The sequence below is a fragment of the Penicillium digitatum genome, chromosome 1 (assembly GCF_016767815.1).
Source record: "Penicillium digitatum chromosome 1, complete sequence".
In the NCBI taxonomy this organism is placed as follows: domain Eukaryota; kingdom Fungi; phylum Ascomycota; class Eurotiomycetes; order Eurotiales; family Aspergillaceae; genus Penicillium; species Penicillium digitatum.
Window position 1 is genome coordinate 379,559 of NC_089384.1, and position 22,040 is coordinate 401,598.

The window sequence follows — 22,040 nt, forward strand, 5'->3', positions numbered from 1 at the left end:
TACACTTGAAGTTGTCTATGTACACACAGCCCATTTTGAGAAAAGGAAGAAAGACACAATAAAGAGTGTGATCAAGGTAACGGACAAAAACTTACAGGCGAAGCCAAAAGGATCAAGTGAAGACACCTTGCTATGCTAAAGAGGGATGAGCGGGGAACAAAAAGTCAAGGACACCAAGCAAGAACAACGGATGTGTTGTCTGAAAGTGTCCGCAAATACTAACGAGAGCCGCTCGTCATACTGGATTGAGAATATCCAAAGTAGCTGGAAGTTTCACCACGAGATAGGGCTGCAGGTGCCCCGAAGCAGAACGACCCTAGTCCGAGCCATAAATTTTGGAGCCGCTCGAGCCTCCTGTGGGTTTCCTCAGATGACCACGGCGTTTTCGTCCCCATCCCGATAATAGTCGGCATCGTCAAAGAAAACGGCAGACTGGCGTCTAATTTCCTCGATCACACTTCCCCGCCGGGAACTTGGCGTCTGAGGACGCGATGAGCTGGTGGACTGGGATATGCTATCTGACAAGTCACCGAAACGCGACTCGCTCTTGCAGCTACAACCATCGCGCTCGGGAAGATTTTCATCTAAACGCTCGACCATAGGATCTGTATGTTCATTCTCTCGATCGCGAACTTGACGAGAGAGGACCGGGGATAGTGCGCGTCCACCCGCTTTAGATTCTTGGAGTCCTTTCGTGATCACGTTCTCGACCTTAAGGCGATTTTGGATAAATTGAATCTTGGAGAAAGCGCTTTGCTGGCCGACATGTATCATGCGGGCGAGCCGTTCAGGATTAGGATCGGAAAGAATGTGGATGAAATCGGAGGGAATAGTTTTTGGCCAAATCGTCGCAGTGCCACTGAATTTTTGCAACCAGATCTCGCTCCAGTCTTGGCCCATAGGTCGGGGAAGGAGCTCCAAGTGCCGAAGAACTCGAAGCCATTTGTTGAGGTCTAATTTGATGTACTGTTCGATCGCAGTGCCGAGGAAGCCGCCGCGCCAGCCACGGCCCTTGCGGTGTGTGACTGGCCGCCCAACTGTTCCTCTAGAACTAAAGAAGAAAAGGTTGATGTGAGGGTTAACCTGGGATAGTGTTAGTGGCAAAACAGTAAAAAATCGAGGAAATTGATTTTACCTGGGATACGATTGTAAAGTTGACATTAAAATGCAGATTCAACGCTTTGATAGGTATGTCAGTACGCAGGCTACCATCCTTCCATTTGTGTCCAAACGAATAGGGAGCGAGAGATCCATCACGCTTTTTGATCATTAACACAACCGGGTTTAAAATGCCTGGAACAGCCGCCGAAGCAAGTACGGCACTCCAGATGACGCAATCGGGGCATGTCAGATAATTGGCTAGGATAGTCGGTGAGTGAGGATCCGAGGGCACGCAGGTGACATTCAAAATGCGCCCAGTCCGCTCGTAAGCTTCACGAAAGGTCATTGAGCCTCTACAGAACCAGGAGCATTGCTGAGCCCAGTCCAGAGTATCGAACCGAGCACCAGTTCGCCACCATCGATGGATCCAAGTTGCCAGTCCTTCGTGACATGCGCGGATCCGATGTGCTAAAGCTGGAACGAGCAGCTGCTTCAGCTCATCGTCTGTCCGAGTCGCGACTAGACCCGCCACCAGTGCTCCGCCTGACGTGCCAGTTATGATTTCTGGGAGGACACCATTGTCTAGCAGCGCTCTCACAACCCCGAAGTGGTAGTAAGCAAATGTGGCTCCCCCCGAAAGACAAAGAGCGGTGCGTCCGAAGTTCGTGTCGAAGTGTTTGAAAAGTTGATACTTGGCATCCTTGTCAATCTGCTTATTGCCCAAGACGATCTGTATGCATGCGTGCACTTCGTCGATGTACTCCTGAACCAGCTCCTTGGTCCCCGAATAGGTCTCGCTGTATATTCGAGGATTTTCCACGCCGGCAAAGTTGTTCTTGACGCAAGCCTCCAAAAGTGCTCGAAGGTCTTCAATGGCAGGTACCTCGCTGGAGCCGACCCGACCATTTTCCGTTTCCCATTCCACATCCTTCCTCAGCTGCTTCAGCTGTGTCACCACTTTGTTGACAGTGAGATGGTCGTAGTAGGCGTATTCATCTGTCTTCTTCCAATCTTCGGTTCCGAGGTGGACGTCCAGCGCCCGAGCCGCCTTCAACCAATCGGGATAGTTTTTCTGTGCAGATAGCTCTCGGCGTAGCCTTTCCCTCTTCCCCCGCCAGGTAACCCAATGCTCATACAGTAATATATAGACGCGCACCAGAACATAGCCAAAGCTCAATACTATGAGCCACGCGAATACAAAGAAGAGGAAGGGCCATTTCAAAACAGAATATAGCACGCCTTCCCTCGTTTCATCCTTGCTCCGCTTTGGCGTTTTGCGACGGCCCCGACTTTTGCGGACTCGTTGATTGATTGGGCGCCAGTCGTTGATGGCTGTCAGTGGAGAGGCTTCTGGGGCATTCAGCGCCCTCTCGAATCGGTCAAGTTCACCGGGCTTAATGAAGTCGCGGTCATAGTCAGGCAGACAGGCCGGATCGTAAGGGTCGTACACTGCAGGTTTCTTCTCAGTGGTCATGTTCAACACATTCTGAATACGAATGTTGAAAATCACAGAGGTACCTGGAAATCCCGTTGGGGAAGCTACGTTGTACGAATCATGACGTTGGCGTCACGTGTAGCCCTATCCCCACATTGCGACCAGCACTTACGGAAATGGCTAGTCTCGTTTTGCAGCAGCTGAGTCATCCAGATCTTGCCCCGCCAGATAAGAAGAGACACATGCCAGAACCACGGATGGCTCAGTAGGTAAACAGAAACTGGTTTTAGGAACTTTGTTGGACTCAAAAACGAGGGAATTTGTGTAGATCTACCGGAAACAATCGATCTAGGACTAAATTTGTCATGGTCGTGCAATTTTCAACCTCACTCAATAATCTTTAGATGGAGAGTGAATTGGCTTTGCAAAACGATGGCAAGCATCATCCCACCTTGAGATCCTGCGGCATTTGAGCACGAAAATGCCGCCAGCCGTGCGATGGCATTGGAGGATAGTTGGAATGTACCCCTCCATGCACACCATCTGGGGCAAGCGAAATTCCTTCATGCAATCTATCTCTTATTCAGTGGTCCAATGCTCAACTAGCGGGGTCATCTCATTTGCATCTCGAGGCTAAATGCGAGATTTTATTTCTTCCGGCTCATAGAATCATACTATAGCTCACCGCTACATGATCATCGGCGCGAATATCGAGAAAGATCTTATAATCCTTCAATGATTGGCAGGCGTCTCGGGAGAGTATGTCTGAAGCATCGAATTGGAGGCTCGGGACAGCATCCTGTGGGTGGCAGCGGGGGTCAAGACAACGTAGTCACCTGCATCAAGAACCGGGAAATGCTTCGTGTTCGCGGTATCGGACATGAGCTACGAAGTAATAGAACGGAACGCTGGCTACATTTTGATATTTTACGACAGGGAAGGATCATTTCGGTCACCTGATGTTAAAAACGGCTCCCTAATCACATAATCGAGGATGATTTGCAGCGACTAAATTTCCTTAGCGTCGTCATAGGCTGCAGAATTCGTCCAAAATTAGACTCGTTTAGGAGAAGATATTCCGAACACTTTCTCTTTTTGGGCGTGTTCGTGGTCAATGCCGATCATGTTGATCAACCTGCTAAAGTCTCCAATATAGATATGAAAAACCAACCATGTTGTGAGCCCTCGCCTTTCATTGCTGCTTGGTCATTTTACACTCGCTTATCCTGAAGGGTTTTACGCATCGTTTTTCGATACAGCGCTTGGTTTGTCTCGTAGCGATACACAGCAGCAAACCTATTTAGTGTCCCGGGTTGCGCGGTAGCCGCTCAGTTTGTTGTGTTGCTCAAATCCTTTTGCAACATCCCTGAACGTGCTGGGAGCACCAATTTCAGATGCAGACCCATGCAAAGGTTACCATGTTCTCTCTTATGCCCCGCTAATGAAAATCAAGGACGCCTTGCCATTTTCGCTATTTTCAATCCAAACTCGAAACATTGTTCCCTACTTGGCCCTCTGTAGATCATGGATCTTCCCTCGCGAAGTATTGTGGCGTTGTTAGAGCCGGTGAGAAAGCTTTCCCCCGCTTGCAAAGTTGACTCCCAGTACTCCCCGAACATGGGCGGCAAAAACAAAAGAAAAATACTCAGCGAGCCACAGTTGAGACTTGGCAAGGGAATGCGTCTGCAAATGACCCGTGTCGCGCCTCAGCCAATGAGCAGGCTTAACGCCCATGTTTGTCCCAAATCGCACTGCGCACTTGGCGGGGATCGTCCCAGGGTGGAGAAAACTGACCTCAGATCTCCGAGGCCGGGCAACGCCCGAAAGCATTTCCTACTCGGAGCCAACTTGGCCATTGTTGTTTTATGCTGTCTGTACGGAGTAGTACGGAGGGACAATGTAGATCTAGTTGATCGCATAGGGTGTGCCCCCCCCCCCCCTGGTAATGTCAAAAGGTGTAATTTCCATGTGTTGAACATTCCTGGGTGTTTTGAGGGGTCACTCGGTCCTTAGCCCAAAAATTTTCTAACAGAAAGGCGTCTCATTTTATTTGTGAAGTACTTCTGGAAAAGAACAGGGGATGTCCATAGGGTACATACGGAGTACACATGCACTTTATAGCACGCACTTCACTAACGGTAGGGATGCTGTGAACTCCTCGCATAAAAAGTGCAGTTTCGCATGCAGCGAGGCTGGGATCTGAAGTTGAACCGAGCGTTTGCGGCGTAATTACCAAATTGTCCTGGAATGTTAGCTCTCAATAATTTTGATCTAACTAGAGTTATACCCCGCGCTCTAGGATCTGTCGCAGGGATAACAAAAACGAACAAATCATGGGAAATTAAAAAATTATGCTTCCTTACAAAATTTAGAAGCGTGGTTGTTGAATCTTGCACGTGAAATGGTCATATTGTTTCAAATTTAGGTCGAACATACACTATAGTATTCAAGGAGTTGTCAACAACACAGCCCCCACTTCTGATAGAGATAAAATACGAGGTACGGAGTAGACGATAGAGGAATTAAAGAAAGATGAAGGGGCAAGATTGGACTGTGGGTTGACAGCCGCCCTGATCCGTTTTTCTGTAAAAGCGGTGTGGCTGATTATTGGGACCGAGTCAAGCAGAACCATGGATGAGATGAAACCACATCTACATATACATCACTTGGATATCTTGTTGATAATTGATGTCATCAGAAGACATCTTGGACTTCAAATATATTTAGAGTAAAAAGAAAAAAACCCCTTTCCGATTCCTGTCTCCACCAACCCAAAGGAATGTCAGACGTCAGTGCGAGCTGACGGACACCGACGATCCCAGATAGCATAATGGCGAATTCCAGTTGAATGTCGCCGATTGGTCCTTTCACGGGGATTCATCAAGGCATAATGCCAACCAGGTCCTCTGTTTATGCTCATTTTCGCTAAATTTCTGAATGACTACATCCACTACTTCCCTTTTGAGTAGGGAGGCATCCTACGAGCATGCAGATATCCTCCCATGCATGTGCGCCCCCGCCAATCGTATGCCTCGTGCGATCATTCGCTTCCGTCTAAACCCTGATTTGATCGGCTGCACCCCCTTCAGCGCCTACAGATGACCAACCACATATTCGGTAAGGGCACGGCGTATCAGTCGTACTCTCGTACATTCGGGATTTGCGCTGAAGAGTCAGAGTGGTTTTTTTTTCAAAAAAAAAAAATTTCTTGACGATACTCCGTACCGAGTACATGCCCCGATTAAAAAAGTAGAAAAGCGGACCAACAGGAGCACAGGACAACTAGGTAGGCCAGCTCTCGGCATTTCCACCCGGTCTGCATCATGGTCTGAGGTTGCCTGCGTGTGGCTGCGTCGGAGATTGATCAGCAAGCCGCCACCAAGATGGAATAATGACAAGTTTCAACAGTTTCCAAGAGGGGTGGGTTTCAACTTTCAACTGCATGAATGGGAAGATGCTAACTTTTTTTTTTTTTACCGTCGATCAAAGAAAGCCCCTCGGGATAGGACCCACCGATAGCATATGGTCTGAGTTTCCTTGCTCCACGATCGGCTCAAAGTGTCTATGTGCGAGTTCTATGGTTCAATCATGCAAGAGGGACCAATCCGTCACAAACTACTCCGTAACCATCCAAAACCTTTTCCTCGTCTCCTTATAGGGCAATAGGGGGATAAATCGGGTACCAATCGTTGACTCCAACCGTTTTGATAGAAGCGGGAGAGAATTCGGCGAACTAAAATCCTAGGCGCCGTCCCCATAGGCTCGCCACTTCCCACCCGGGTATAGTAGCTGCTGCATTAGCGAATATTTATTTTTATGGGTGGTTATACGGTATTAGACTAAGCACGGAGTACGGAGTAGTCTGTGTCTGATAGATTGCTTGGATAGATCAAATCTTGGGAAGAGGACGGCGGACATGTAGGGAAACCATAATTATCGGACAGTGGGATTCATTGAGAGGTAAAGTATAAGAGGGGTATAAGAGGAGTATAAGAGGAGTGTAAGATGAGAAGGAGAACTCCAATCCAATCAGAAGTATATCGGACGATAATCATTTTGAAATCTCTCAGCTGATAAAAGAAAATCGAAATTAATGTTGTAAACATGTATTACGGCGTATGTGGGCTGTGTATTGTGTTATCAGGATAAGCCGTATTATTTACCCTAAATAATTGGTTACCCCGTGCCACCTTTTCCCTCTTCACCTTTTGCCATTCCTCTCCAATCTCCATCTCACTTTGCGAGGTCTCAGAGAGGAGATCGAATTGTTATTTGAATCTCCAGTTTTCATTCTACAGGTATCATTCCTCATTCACCTGGCTTCATCACCGAAATTCCTTAATGAGACTGGTCAATTTCAGTACACCGTTGCTAACCATCGCATTTTAGAGCCTCGATTGCTCGTTTTTTTTCTTTCGGGTTCATTCGGGTCGCACAAGCAAGATGTCGACTACATCTGGTAACATTTGTTGAGCTTTCTATCTTCAGAGTTCTCCCGGTCCATCACCATACCCCCTCCCGTTGACGCCATGGAGAAAATCAACACCGGGGATGGACAACTTTTCATTAAGGTTTGTGATTCTATGCAGCAGATGCCTAATCATAGAGATGATTTGGATCGCCTGAGTAAATGGTTCTATAGACAGCTAACGCGCGCGGTTGTCATAGAATGTCGCTAGCTACGTTCGCACCCACGAAAAGGCCCTCGCCAATGCACTACAGCTTCGTCGTCAACCCAACAAAAATGCCATTCCACAATCGCCCAGTGTTCCTTTGACACCTGGAAGCTCTTTCACCTCGACCTCTTCAACCCTGGCCGCGGCCTTCTCATCCGCAGCATTGAAATTCATGTCGCAGAACGCCAAAACCGCTAAACTTACATTGACTCCCCACCACCTTTTCTACCTTCTTTCCCGCTTTGAAGAACTGACCATTGCCGTGGGCCCCATGAACATCAGGTTGGAGAATATTCAAACTGAGGTATCGCAATCTTATGTTTCATTCTTGAACAAGCCCCAACAGTCCCGGGGCGATCGGGCCTCCATTCATTCGGTGTCCAGTGTTCGCAGTGTGATGTCCGGTATGACAGATCTTTGGTCATCTTTCCGCATCGGATCTAAGGATACCCCAACAAAGTCGGAGCGGGCCAAGGCCGCCTTGGAAGCAGACCTGAAGTACTTGTACTCTGCCTTTACCAAGATCCCGTGTCTTCGTCTTGCACCGGACCACCGTGCTCCTCTGATCTCTGGATATGAAGAATTTCCTTTTGATACGGCTGTGCCGCTGCACTCTTTTAAGAATCTGAGCGCTTTGGAGATTATTGATCTAGACTACCGTTCTTTCTATGGCTGGGACAGATTGTCCGAGCAACTACGCACCTTGACCATCAAGAGAGCTCACCTGGACGATCCGGCTGATCTTTTAACGCGAATTGTGTTGGATGACATTGACAAACGCCGCCGCCGGTCTGCCAAGTCTCAACAGTCACCTTCACTGGGATGGACCAGTTCCAGCAGTCAACCGGTTCACACTCCCGACCAGGCCAACTCGCTTTCAGCCCCTGGATCTCCTATCGTGGACACAGCATTCGGAACCAGCACTAGTCCCAGATCTGCCCCGATGTTCCGAACCGGCTCCGAAGGCGTCAGACTTCGCGCCAGGGCTGGGAGTGTCTCTCCGACTCGACCGAGCACTAAGCATGGTCACCGTCGAGGCCAATCCCGGCAAATTTGCCGCACAGGCTCCGCAAGCTCTGAATCAAGCGAGGCCTCTAGCAGCCATCGAAATGGAAGCTCTACAAACCTTCTCACAGACGTCCTCTCGCCTTCAAAATGGCGATTCCTGCGACACTTGGGCCTTCCCGAAAATTCCTTAACATCCGTCTCTGCTGCTAGTCTCGCCCCTGTAGCCAACTGTCTCAACTCGCTTGATCTGTCCTCCAACCTCTTGACAGAGATTCCTGACGGTGTGGCGTCACTGGTGGCATTGAAAGCCCTCAATTTGTCTCATTGCATGATCGAATCTCTTCACTCGCTCACCCGGAACCCCCTTCCCGCCATCACCGTTCTCACCCTCCGCGGAAATCGCCTTCGCTCGCTTGCAGGAATTGAGCGGTTGCTCTCTCTGGAAAGATTGGATCTTCGCGACAACAACCTCACGGACCCGACGGAGATTGCACGGCTGACCAGTCTCCCTGAAATACGGGAGATCTGGGTATCTGGCAACCCGTTCGTCAAGACTCACTCTGGTTATCGAGTTGTGATAATGAACCTCTTCCGCCGGACGCCTGGTTATTCCGAGGACATCATAATTGATGGGAGAGGTCCGGGATACACCGAGAGGAAGCAGCTTGTCGAGCGAGTTGCAGAGCCTCAAGCTGCACCGATTGTACGCTCCAGCCCGGCAGATGGCTCAACTATTGTGCAAAAGTCTACCATCTCTAAAGTCCCCCACGATCTTGCAACTTTAAAGCCGTTAGAAGAACAAAAAGATTTGCACCCTGATGGCACACAACTGAAGGAATGTGACGGGGGAACGAACCGTCGCAAAAAGCTCCAACGGCGCAGGATAGTCGACATCTCGGTGGATAACCCGTTTACCACAGACGGTTTGGGCAATGCAGCAAGCACGGTCCTCCCCGTTCTTCCCGTTCAGCAAATTCAACCGCCAGTTGACCATCAGATTGTTGCCCCTGTTGATCAGGCGTGGAGGCTAGACAGCGCCGCGCACCCCGGATCATCAATCACCCAAAGCCACGAAAAGCCCGTGCATTCGAGTCCTCCTCTTGTACAGGCCTTGCAGGGTAAGGACCGAACGATGGATGAAGAGTTTTGCCGCCAACAGCTGGAAGTTCTTCGTCAGGGCGTGGGCCATGACTGGCTGACTGTTCTTGGCGAAAATGACTGGAATAACTCTCACAAAGACTTCGCCCACTGCTCTGGGGTGGGGTTGGACCATTCCCCTCATCTCTCCACACCCCCAATAACCCACTCGAACACCCAAGCGATCCTGACTGGACATGCGCTCAGCGGATAAAATACCCTTTTGTTAATCACAGTTTTCGGCCCATGACATCTCCTGCTAGAACTCCATTCGCCTCTCTTGTTTCCGTCTCGTGAATTTCAGAGTCTCTGCGTCGCAAATGTGACGTATACCTGCTTCGGCAGGATCTTTATCTCTTTTCCCTATTTACGAGGACACAACTTCCCTCGTGCGGTCCCCCGAGACCAATTTGAAGAACATATCCCCAGCACCAGCAGCTGATCATTCTGTGCATTTTTTTCGGCGTTGGATGACTTATGAGATATGGTGGGTTGGATGTATGAACTATTTACGACCGTTTTTGCTTTTTCTTTTCAGTGTTCCAAGTCCCCATTCCCTGTTTTCCAAAACGCATCCTGCGGTGACCCTTGTTTTTGAGGGTCAGCTTGATCCACGGAAGGCACAGTGAAAGGCCTTTTGTTTTCGGTTCCAGCGTTGTAATGTATGATTCTGAATTTCGGGCATGTTGGCGTTGGAAGGATCTTTGCTTGTTTAATTCCCCTCTTGTTGCTTCTTGGTTCTGCTTGTTTTCAATTCCCTTCTGCCGTCATGCTGCATGAATTCTGGATACTCAGTATTGATTGAGACTAGAAGCTCATACGTGAAGAATGCCAATTTTTTTGGAGAGTTTCCTCTATATCCAATTTTCTACTTTTCTACTAGGCATCTAGATATCCATTCGAGTCTCTAAAAGATCCAAGAGCATGGGCTTGATAGTCGAGATGACCCGAATATATCATAGAATGGTATGGTCTCAGTCTAGATGGATAATCTCAATGCACCATATGCACTATTTTAGTAGATCAGCCTCTTCTCTGGTGCTTGGACCCCGTTTGGCGTCGAGGGCGTTGGCAGTCTCGACCTAGAATACCCCCCCCCCTTCTATGCAGATTTTTTTGCATCAATGCGCTTGTAACACAGAAGAGATAGAGTAGAATAAATGGAATAATGGAATTGTTGAATGCAAAGAGAAGGGGGGGAAAGTCACTTTATAAGCGCTCTATATATAACATATCACCCCCTCCTCTCCTTGGGGAAGATCAAACACGCGCAAACACAAAATAGGAACTTCCCGCTTTCTTCTTCATAAAAGATTCTCTTCTCTTCAACCTCCAACCCCATCTCCACACTCACGTTCACGTTTACGTTCAAGTTGATGATTTGAGATTCAAACTGGTCTTACTATCATACACCCTGAGAAAAATTTCTCCCTTGATTGAAAATTCTCTTTCCTCGAAAGATATCTCGATTCATCTCGACCCATCCACCCCTCCAGCTTTCTTCATCAACCCAAGTCGCTAAGAGTCCAGTGCTCTTTCGCTCAGCCTCGTTTATCCTGTGAGGCGTCTAGGAGCCCATTCTCTCCTCTTCCCACCTTGCGCGCACACAACAACTCGGATAGGCACCACCGTCTACACCCGTCTGGCATCTCTGCCAGAATTGTCTTTGTCTTTCTTTCCCTTGGCCGTTGGGGCCCTTCTCTAGATCTGTTTGATCTTTAATCTTCTGTTTGGTAGGCATTTGGTCTTTTTTTCCTCCGCTTCTGCTGCACCTAACGACCCCGACCGCCCAAAGGGGGAGAAAAATCAACGAAAAATTTCGAGCGCGTTCGTAATTTTCGCTTCGCTTTAAGACTTGCAATGCAGACTGGACTTTGTTTTAATTTGGGACGCTTCATTAACTTGTTTTTCCGACAGTAATAGGACATAGCCGCCGCGTCATCAAATCTCTGTTATTCTCACCCGATCGCTCCGGAAGTCTCTCTTCCACCTTTCGCTTTTCTTTTCCTTCCACCCATTTTTTTCTTTCTTTCGTGTTTTCGTTAGACATTTATTCGCCATGGCCGATCAGGAAGTGGATCTGGATTCGATCATCGACCGGCTTTTGGAGGTGAGGGGTAGCCGCCCTGGAAAGCAGGTTCAGCTGCTCGAGTCAGAGATCCGTTTCCTCTGCACCAAGGCTCGTGAGATCTTCATCTCTCAGCCCATTCTTCTTGAACTGGAAGCACCCATTAAGGTAAGGTTTTAATTTGCTCGAACGGTTCGTCAAGCCGGAATAGGCCTCCGTCTAACCTGTACGTCTTGCTAGATTTGCGGCGATATCCACGGCCAATACTATGACCTCCTGCGTCTCTTTGAATACGGCGGTTTTCCTCCGGAGGCTAACTACCTCTTCCTCGGTGACTACGTCGATCGTGGCAAGCAGTCGCTCGAGACCATCTGCCTCCTCCTTGCGTACAAGATCAAGTACCCCGAGAACTTCTTCATTCTGCGTGGAAACCACGAGTGTGCTTCGATCAACCGTATCTACGGTTTCTACGATGAGTGCAAGCGCCGATACAACATCAAGCTCTGGAAGACTTTCACCGACTGCTTCAACTGCCTTCCCATTGCCGCTATCATTGATGAGAAGATCTTCACCATGCACGGTGGTCTGAGTCCCGATCTCAACTCGATGGAGCAAATCCGCCGTGTCATGCGTCCCACGGATGTAAGTTTCTCCCCTTCTCCGGTTTCACCCCTCTCCTCTAGTGGGTGTGGTTCTACTGGCGAAAATAAAAGTGGCAATGTGGCGCTGGGTTCGCTCGGCTAAAGGCCAACATCGCTAACTGACATAGATTCCCGACTGCGGTCTCCTGTGCGATCTCCTGTGGTCCGACCCCGATAAGGATATCACCGGCTGGAGTGAAAACGACCGAGGTGTTTCATTCACATTCGGCCCAGATGTGGTCTCGCGCTTCCTTCAAAAACACGATATGGATCTGATCTGCCGTGCACACCAAGTTGTTGAGGATGGATACGAATTCTTCTCCAAGCGCCAGTTGGTCACGCTATTCAGTGCGCCCAACTATTGTGGTGAATTCGATAATGCCGGCGCAATGATGAGCGTGGACGAGAGTCTGCTCTGCTCCTTCCAGGTGAGTGACGGAATTCTTACTCCTTGGAGATCTTTGTTTTTCCCAGTTCCTAACCTCCTTTTTTCTTTCATCCGATAGATCCTGAAACCAGCCGAGAAAAAGCAAAAGTACGTTTACGGTGGCATGAGCGCCGGCGGTCCCGTCACTCCGCGAAAGCAAAAAAAGAAATAAAAGAATCAATACGAGCTTCCCCATGTGCAGCAGGTTCGGGCGGAGATAAGCCTTTCACAAATCTCTTTAACAGCGCCCTCATGACATCCTCCCTAAACCCCCCGCGAGTCCCCCCCCCCCCGGATCCACGAAAACGATGAACGACCGAGGAACCCCTCATCCGCACCCGGGCAGCCCGATATTCCTCTTCAACTCCACCGATAATATCACAATCACACTCTCAACTTCTCCAGACCCCCGGGCTCTCTCTCCTAGTGCGACCTGCGATCAAAAAACAACAGTCACATTATTTCCTGGCCCGTGCGACCCTCTGTACTTCCGGGGCGGAGTTCAAATGCTTCTTTCTTTGTTTCTCGATTTCTCTGTCTCTGTTTCTAACCATCTGGACTGGAATGTGTTTTTCCTTTCGGCATCCTGGGAACGGGGAAGGGAAACTGGTTAACTTTTCTCTTTTCTCTTTTCTTTCTTACTCTTTATTGTCCTGTTCCTTGACCGCATGTGTTGTTGTTCCCATATCGAATCATATTCGTCTTTCGAATTTTCTAGTCCGACACGTACGAGGCGGTAGTAGTCCCTCTGCTGATGCATCGCGAACCGGATTGGAAATGGGAGGCTCTGTTACAAGTGGTGTTCTGTGACTTTAGCTCGGCTTTGGAATTGGTTTGTTTTCGGAGGTCTAGATTGTTTGTTCGATGGGCTGCGAGAATCACATTTGAATTTGTGTTTATGTAGACCAAGGTCATATTTCCGTTTGGAGAGTTGAAATAGTCTGCCATTGACAGTCGAACTGATAGATCTAGGTATACTCGAATTGAGGAATTGGTAAATCCTAGTTGGTATCAACGACACACAACCCGATTCGGGTGTAACAAAACGCATCTTGTCATTGGGCCGCCCGCCATACAGCTCCGCTAGTTTTTGTATTTGATGCTCTGTTGGCAAACAAGAGGATAAGTCCTAACAAGACACTTTGCCAAGTTCCTCGGGCTAGGTCACATCTAGGTCACATCTAGGTCACATAAGGGGACAAGTTTACCACATCATTCAACTAGATTCTTTCGCCATTCCGAGGCTTGTTTACACAACGCCGCTTTCAATACAGAATACAAGGTCCATTTCCGACCATCCTGACCATAATAGAACACTCCCAACTTGATTCGTCATATCAGCATCGGTTTCAAAGCGTCCTGGTCAGGCGCCCTTGATCAGGGAGTTCATATAGCTGTTTCCCGTTTGAACAGGAGGAGGCAAGGCAAGGCCGTTACCACTTCCAACAGATTTTTCTACCTGAACTCCAGTTTCCAGCTCATCGATCAATGAAACAATTACAAAGCGATCACTTGTATCGGTTGTAGTTGCCGAGAGCCTGTTGGAAAGAAGAGGCAGAGAGAAAGTAGTATATCCAGATGGCCAACTGGCGCTGAAATAACCACGCAATTCATGGCCTTCGTAGCCAAATAGTGATAGTACAATATCTTTCCATATAGCTGAGGGTGATTTCAAACGTGTGGAGATGCAGGATGAACTCGCATGACAGTCTGATACCAAAGTATGCTTGATTTGATTGAGATGCTGGGATGAGATCGGGAAAGTGGTTGGTTTTTGCGAAGATAACTACTCTCTGGCTGGTCCACATCGATAACTTCGATCGTGTTTGGTTGGGGATGTTCGGCAAGGAGGTGTAAACCGGTTCTTTGGTCTTGCAGAAGGCCAAACTGGAACATTGTTTCCGAGGCGTACTCCCACAATGCTCTTGGGGCAGCTGTTGTAGGAAGGAGGCTCATAAATTTTGCACGCTTTCGAACCGGTGTGGACCTGATCTGCTGCTCCAACGCCTATTGTCCCAAGGTCTACCTGATGCTGAAAGGTCAGTGATGCCTCCGCGGATTGCGATGGTGGGTTCGGAGGGGTTGTTGCAGGATTTGGTTCGCCATCCATAAGTCGGGGCATTCTTAGGTTATCAATTCGAAAGACTTTGCTTTGAGCGAAACGACATGCGAATGACCATCGAGTAGATGACAGAAAAGAAAACCCCATTCCTTGTACAATTTGGTTGAAGTATATTCCACAACCTGTATCAATTTCACTGCTTGGCTCTTTTCGGCGCCTAAGAATGAGGTTGTGAGATTTGACCAGATTTTAAGCAGTGCGGTCATACAATTCTATACACATGAACCACACATGTCTCTCTTAAGATAAGAGCACCCCAAGGTTGCATCTGGCAGCAATATGCATATCTGTGCTTCCAACGTCTTGGATGCAATGTGTCACCGGGGGGCGAATGTCATTTGTGTTGACAGAAATCTATTGACGTGTAAGCTCGGGGGTGTTTATAGAAGAGAGAGGAACTGTGTGAAGCTCTCAAATATGCAAAACTTCTTACTTCAATTAGACAGAGTACAGACGTCGATGTTAAAATTTCCAACATAGACGATTCTTGTAGCCTCAGGCATCAACCGGCCCTTCTTCGGATTGTAAAGTCCGCTTCGTCCTGTTGGCTCTTGAGCCACTCTCGGCGTTTACAAATACGCACATACTGAAACATCAGGTAACTGAAGACTCCCTAGGGCATAGTGCACGCACTCCCATTAATCAACAATGACTTCAATTAGGGGCAATGGACCAATATCCGCCATCAGTGGTCAAGTCATGTAGCAGATGCCGTTCTAGAAAAGTGACGGTAAGTTCACTCAACTTCGATTCATTTTCACCGTGCTGAAAATTATAGTCAATAGTGTGATATTAGCCTGTCTAAATGTTCGGCATGTGAAAGACAGAGGGAGGGTTGCAATATCACCGAATGCGTTGCCTATCCATATGCACTTGTGGAGAGTCTCCATTTAAAAGTAAAAGAGCTCGAGGAAAAACTGGCAGCCTGTACAAATGGCTCTACTCATGAACCATGCGTTAGTGGCCCAACACATGGACTGTACTCCAATCGGCAGATTGCAGGAGAATCGGTTTAACCAGCAGACGTGAGCGAAGAAGCCGAGGAAGTAGGCGTTCTGGCGATTGGATTTGCTGATCAGTATTCTCACTCCCAATACGGTTGGTCAGATGCTCAGTTTCTCTCAGGTACACGTTGATCTGTCAGCTAATTGGGATTCCCAGTGGGAGCGGCTGCCGGTTCAACCTTTGCTCGAATAGTTTCTAAACAAGTTGGTATGACCAATACGTCGGGCACAAACCAAGACGATCCAGAGACAAGTGAACGCCTGGCATGTACTGCTTTAATTCCACCAAAATGGATTTCTGGGTGTTGACTTTCCGCTTACCTTGCACTGGTTCATCTATGGTGGCCTTTCTTGGATCTACGGCGGATTCGATCTTGGTTTCGAAGGATCTATCAAGAACCGCGAGCATGCACAGATTACGAGAGGCTGAGTTTCTTTATAGTCCTCGCACTGGCCTTGGACGACGCTCGTGTTAACGATGCTTATACGTCAATGCTGGATTGCAATTCTCCGAGGGATTATTTCCAAACTGCACTTAATTTCTTCAACCGATTTCGGGAGCATCCTCGCGACCTCTCAGGACTTCAAGCTGTCTTACTGATGACCATTTGGATGCTGAAATCGCCCTCTTGCAACCATAACAATGACATTTGGCATCTCACACGATATGTCATGTCCATTGCACTCGAGCTGGGTCTTGATTGACATAATCCATCGTGGCGCTTTGGTCCCGAAGAAATTGAAATCAGGTCTCGTACATGGTGTACTGTATACAGCCTGGAGAGGTTCGTATCAAACTACTGCCCTTGAATGATGAAAGAAGGTCAATTGCGTCCAATACGGCCAGCTGATCCATAGCTCTGAACGCAGGGAGAGTCTTATCAGTGCGTGACTAGGCAAATGATATCGCAATCCCTTCGTTCAATAATCTTGACCAGCTTACGGAGCAAGAGGCGAAGACTGCCACTCTTTTCCACGCCAAATCGGTTTGGCTTTTTGTTCATGTGATTGAACTTCGGAAAATCGCCCGGCGCATTTTGAAGTCAATCTATATCGCTCGTGATCGGGATGGGCGGTATTCATCACTCACTTTCCAAGAACTCTGCTCTATTTTAGACGATTCATATCGACAACTGGACGTCTGGAAAAGTCAACTTGATGCTGCAGGAATTGGCTCATCACTAGAATCTAGACTGTTGGGAATTGAACACTGCATAATGTTGATGCATTTGAATCGACAATTCCATGACACTCTCATGGCAGGCCTCATTCGTCTAAACAGTGACTGGTAAGCTCAGAGGGGCTTTCCTACTTGAGTTCAATCTTGGAATAAGATGCTAAACAACCAGGCACATTCAAAAGGTTGCATCAACCTCTAGACCAACTCGTTGACCTGAAGATGCTGAAATCTGCCTTAACTTACTTCGCAAGGGAATATCAAGCCTTCACGACCCTTCTCTCTCGAAATTCAGATGGATGTTCTCTTCCCTCAAAGAGAAAAATTTCTGCTTCCGCGCCTGAGTTTGATGAAGCAAGTCATGACATTCCATATGATCCGGTATCCAAACTTTCTATGTCTACCCGTGCATCGAATATGACCAGAAGACGGGAAGATCGTCACTATGTCCCTAATACCAACATTGACACGATGCCGGCGGGATCAGAGGGCCCAAAAAGCTATTTGAACCAAATGACCATTTTTGACAACGAGATGTTTGGTATCGACGATACTCTGACGGCGGGGTATGGGTCCATTCTCAACGACATTGGAGATACCGATAGCATGCGACTTGGGTAACAAGAGCTATGTAGGTAGGTATGTATGTTACGTATTTCAAGCATAATGTTTTTTGGTCCATCCCGATGGTGTCTAAAATGACTAAGTAGGGTCGATTTAACATGCGTACCTGAATCTGTTATTCTCTTGGTCGGTTGAATCATCCCGATTCGCTTCAATCTCCTCCCTACCTGGCCTTTCGCTGATCTGCCCATGAACACGGTCACGGTGCTTGTTAGCAATTCAACCCGACACGAAATCTAAAATGCCAGTGACATCCATCATCGCAAAGCAGCAGAGCATTGCCCCAATTCCCAGTGGATAATGCGGTGCTTGGTCCTCGCGAAAGAACTGTGGACCAATTCTGTTTCCAACAGCTGGAATCGTACACCAGCAAGGATTTCAAAATAAAACCGCATAGCACCTTACCAAATAATATAGCCACGGAGATCGAAACGACGCTCTCCACCGTTGTTCCGCGAGTGTTAGATGTTTGCAGACTCAATGCGAGCACCAAGGGCACGTTATAGAATCCCATTATGTAAACGCCGGCTAGTGAGACATTACGCTGCGTGGTTGGGTCCATCACATGAACTACTATAGCTCCTGCCATAGCAGTGCGGGAGGATCTAACCCCAAGAAAGCACCGGATGTTGGGGATGAAGAATGCGAGAGTTGTAAAAATTGCTTGCGTAACCACTGCAACTGCAGCTTGTGGAGGGGCGAGTAGGGTTGTCTTGGCTTGTGAAAAGCCCATATCCGGATGTAATCAGCGGATTGAAATTCGTGATCCCAGCATTCGTAATTGCCTGGGCTGTGGCGAATGTCATGAGGATGTAGTATCTGGGATCTGTGAGTGCGTCCAGGATCTGACTGAGCTTCATGTCCTACAAGACATAGATACAATTAGTTCTGCAACCTTTGAATACGTTAGAATGCTCCACAATTTGTGAGAACCTCGGTCAGTCTGGTTTTCCGCAACACGTAACAGCGCAATTCGTTTTTCTTCCGTTGATAGAAACCAGGCGGCTGCAGGATTAGCAGGCAAGGCAAAGATAACCCAAGATGCCAACCATAATAGTTACTGCGCCATAGATTGTAAAGATGTACTACACGAAATTTATTAGAATATGCATTATAGTTGAAGTGAGCTAGCCGACCTTCCATGTAGGCAAACCTCCCTTGAAGTGTCCGATAGCATAGCTCAAGATGCCACCGAAGACACCCGCATATGTATTATACCAAAATGCAGTGCGTGTAGACAGCTCATTACGGCCGTACCACTTTGGGTTGACTAGCAACAAGCATGGAAGTAGAGCAGCTTCGGAAACGCCCAGCAAGAAGCGAATGACTGCAAGTCTGGCAAAGTCATCGCAGGCCGTCCGCGCCAGAAATGGACGAATCCAACTCGCCAAAGACCACATTAACCGTCTTTCCCAATCTGCCAAGACAAGGTTCATGGATCTTGGACTCTCTAAACTTCAACTATTGGACCTTCTGCATAGAACTCTCGATGTAAACAAGATGTCTGATGAGCCACACGTTCATCTCCGGCTAGTTGCAAGCCGAGGCTTAAAACCAACGCCCAATCAGAACCCTTCAGTGAACGTTGGTCTGTCGTTGATCGTGATATCATCCCCGAGATCAAAGCCACAGATCCCGGCGTTAAAAAAAAAAGCAGGGGCCAAAATTGATTACATCGCACATCCGTCGAGGACTCCCCCGACGTCAAAGACGAGATGTGGAACCACATCTCCAAAGCAACGGACGTGCAAGCGTGTATCAGTGGTAATGTCACCGGCGCCGATGAATCCCTAATGCTGGATGTGGATCTGAATGGATTCGTCAAAACATGCAATTCGACCAACTTCTTCGTAGTTCGTGACGGGCAGGTAAGGGCTCCGACAACAATCAGATGCACGGAATCACCCGTCGGAAATCCAGAGATGTTTGTCGGGCCAATGGAATTCCTGTCCGTCAGCTTGATTTTACTCTTACCGAGGCATGTGGTGCTGATGAGGCCTTTTGTACTGGGACCTTCCCCTCGCAGATCCATGTACGAGAAATGGATGGACGGAACAGCGGAAGTGGAAAGCGTGGTCTGATCGCAGAACGCCTTCAACAGCTGTATTTAGAGATGGTGGTAAAGGATATCGAGAGAACGCGGGCGGAGATTCAACAAGATCTGAGAGTAGCAAGATCATTCAAGCTATAGCGTATTTTAAGTGAACAAATTCCAATCGGTAAGCATCTAAATGCACCAAATGAAGAGCATTCCTAATTTATCTCGGCAGTTTGATGTTGTTGTCCAACCCCGAAAGCAGTTGAAGATCGATGTGTTTGTAAAAAATTGCAACACCCTTGTTCTTCATTTCGTCTATAATCGTTTGTGTGAGATTAGTATCCGCAAGAAAAATCAATTGGCATCACACATGGTAGAAGATGTTGCTCAGCTCTCCCCTACGGAGGGGGAGGCAAGGAATCTACGTCATTTACAATGAAGCGAAGGGAAAAGAGAGGATGCGGAGGAGATGCGGGGGCATACGGGGCTTGTTTGATGGTTAGGAGACACTCGCAGACTATTCATTTAGTTCGTTGATGTTTGAACACTATCATTCCTATGCTTTATACCAAGAAAGAAGAAATTCAAAGTCTTTAGACTATAGTAACAAGGAAAAACCAGCTAACTAGCCCGAGCAAAAGCGCAGATCAGATGGAACAAGAATTGAACAAACGTGGCAAGATTAGCAAGGTACAGCGTTGTCGAGTGACACATTCAAAACGTACAGGCACGTCCGGGGGTAAAAATTTGGATCGGGGCTTGTGAGAGGGAGATGTAGCGTAGCTAGATATGGAGTGGGAACGGGGTTTCGGATGTAGAGGAAAATGTCGGAGAAAGCCCGAAATAGCCAAAGCCATTTTCATCTCACTTGAACTCTGGATTCAGTGGAACAAATAAGGATCTGGATCTGACTGGTTGGGGAGGGATCGGTAATGTCGGGAATCAGGAAAGACTCTCTGTTTAAACGTATTGGGACAATCTCTGTTTAAACGTATTGGGACAATCTCTGTTTAAACGTATTGGGACAACCATCTGATGCCCTCGCCGTACCCTATGGGAGATAGGAGAAAGGTTAGTTGCAATGTTTCAATGTGTGCGTAGCCCCCTCAGCCCCCATTTCCTTGGAACTTCAAAACTCACCCTGTCTCATCACAACACTGCACATGAAGACCTCGATAGGTCGGATACCCTCAAGAGGGACCTTGCCCTTACCGGTAGTCTGGTAGAGACCAAGCTGGTGGCGCAGGTCATCCTCGCTGACAGCATCGGGGTGATCGATCTTGTTTCCGAGAACGAGGAAGGGAACCTTAGAAAGCTCCTCCATGGCGAGGAGAGCGTCGAGCTCGGCCTTGGATTCGGGGAAGCGCTCGTAATCCTTGGCGTCAACCAGGAAGACGATTCCGCTCACTTCGGGGAAGTAGTCCTTCCAGAGACGGCGGGCTGAATGGAGAAGGGAGGTTCGTTAGTTGTCTTCAATTTCAAGAATTGTGGGGGGGGGGGGGTTCGATGTTGCTGGCACTATGCTTGCGCAACATCACGATTCTCCAATAAGAGTCCCACATACCCTGCTGGTGACCACCGAGATCGAAGGTCGTGAAGCGGTTGTTGCCGATAGCCAACTCCTCGGAGGTAGGGTGTGCAGTAGGTTGCAACACGGCGACACGATCATTCTGTTCAATATCCTGTCAGCAAACAAGCCCCATACAACGCTCAGTTGTCACATCTTTCCCGTGCTAGATAACAAGCTCCTGAATCTGTGCAGCAACCCAGTGCAACTAGACTCGGGCGTGATAGCCAGTACGATTGAGCCCCCAAGAGCTAGGTCTTCTCTTCCCAAACTCAACACCAACGCTCACTAACCTTCAACATGTGCAGCAGCGTTGTCTTGCCGGCATTGTCTAGACCGAGGAACAGAAGCTTGGCGTGCTTATTGAGGAGACCCAGCGAGGCCAGGATATCGTAAACTATAGGACAAAGAAATGAAATCAGCAAATTGCACCTTGTACCTCGAGACGCACATCTCGATCACAAGCAGCCGATGCCGCGGCACAGCTGTCGCATGACTCGATGTCGGAGTCAGAATCAAGACAGATTCAGTTCCCATGCAACTAAACTGTCCAGAAAGAGATCTCGTTCTGTCTTCCTCCGTGGTTCGAGATCGGCCCCGGACGGTGAATGCAGGTGATCTGGTGATGCATCGGGAGGGTACTTACACCAGTTGACGATCCACATTATGAAGAGCCGGAGTCAGGAAGTAAAGGAGAAGAAGGTGACGAGCAGGAATCACAGATTAAAATCAGTGATAAGCCGATTGTGGAGAGGTGGATGGACGGGAGTGGAAGAGTTAGAAGCAAAGAAGACAGGTTTGATGTTGTTTTCGGGGATCGGGTGGGGTGCCTTAGGCAGGAAGACGGAATCCTCGCGCAGCGATAAGCTACGACTTCGGGGGTTTGGGCTGATTTGGGTATGTATGGGATGATCTTGTAGATTCTTCTATGTTTTGTTGCGAGATTTGATTTGATTTGCGTACTTCTCTCCGAATCTTCCTCATGGTAGTGACTCACTATTGCTCAACCTCATCA

The 22,040-nt window shown here is 48.2% G+C and overlaps 4 protein-coding genes across 4 annotated transcripts; 2 read left to right on the top strand and 2 right to left on the bottom strand.

Annotated features, from left to right (window-relative positions):
* Window positions 1-366: 366 nt before the first annotated feature.
* Pdw03_2443 (Patatin-like serine hydrolase, putative) lies at window positions 367-2,745 on the bottom strand (the record flags this gene model as incomplete). Its single annotated transcript, XM_014681701.2, has 3 exons — window positions 367-1,083; window positions 1,136-2,619; window positions 2,709-2,745. 3 exons carry the CDS (start codon window positions 2,743-2,745, stop codon window positions 367-369), a joined length of 2,238 nt encoding a protein of 745 aa, XP_014537187.2.
* A 3,895-nt stretch (window positions 2,746-6,640) lies between these two features.
* Pdw03_2444 (Leucine-rich repeat, typical subtype) lies at window positions 6,641-9,571 on the top strand (the record flags this gene model as incomplete). The annotated part of the gene is made up of 5 exons (XM_014681702.2): window positions 6,641-6,652; window positions 6,821-6,834; window positions 6,926-6,939; window positions 7,025-7,107; window positions 7,205-9,571. The coding sequence occupies 5 exons, from the start codon at window positions 6,641-6,643 to the stop codon at window positions 9,569-9,571; spliced, it is 2,490 nt and encodes an 829-aa protein (XP_014537188.2).
* A 1,845-nt stretch (window positions 9,572-11,416) lies between these two features.
* Pdw03_2445 (Serine/threonine-protein phosphatase) lies at window positions 11,417-12,714 on the top strand (the record flags this gene model as incomplete). The annotated part of the gene is made up of 5 exons (XM_014681703.1): window positions 11,417-11,593; window positions 11,666-12,067; window positions 12,195-12,494; window positions 12,573-12,601; window positions 12,699-12,714. 5 exons carry the CDS (start codon window positions 11,417-11,419, stop codon window positions 12,712-12,714), a joined length of 924 nt encoding a protein of 307 aa, XP_014537189.1.
* Window positions 12,715-20,468: 7,754 nt separating this feature from the next.
* On the bottom strand, window positions 20,469-21,690 carry Pdw03_2446 (GTP-binding protein sarA; the record flags this gene model as incomplete). The annotated part of the gene is made up of 5 exons (XM_014681706.1): window positions 20,469-20,509; window positions 20,599-20,898; window positions 21,023-21,128; window positions 21,319-21,422; window positions 21,672-21,690. The coding sequence occupies 5 exons, from the start codon at window positions 21,688-21,690 to the stop codon at window positions 20,469-20,471; spliced, it is 570 nt and encodes a 189-aa protein (XP_014537192.1).
* Window positions 21,691-22,040: the final 350 nt, after the last annotated feature.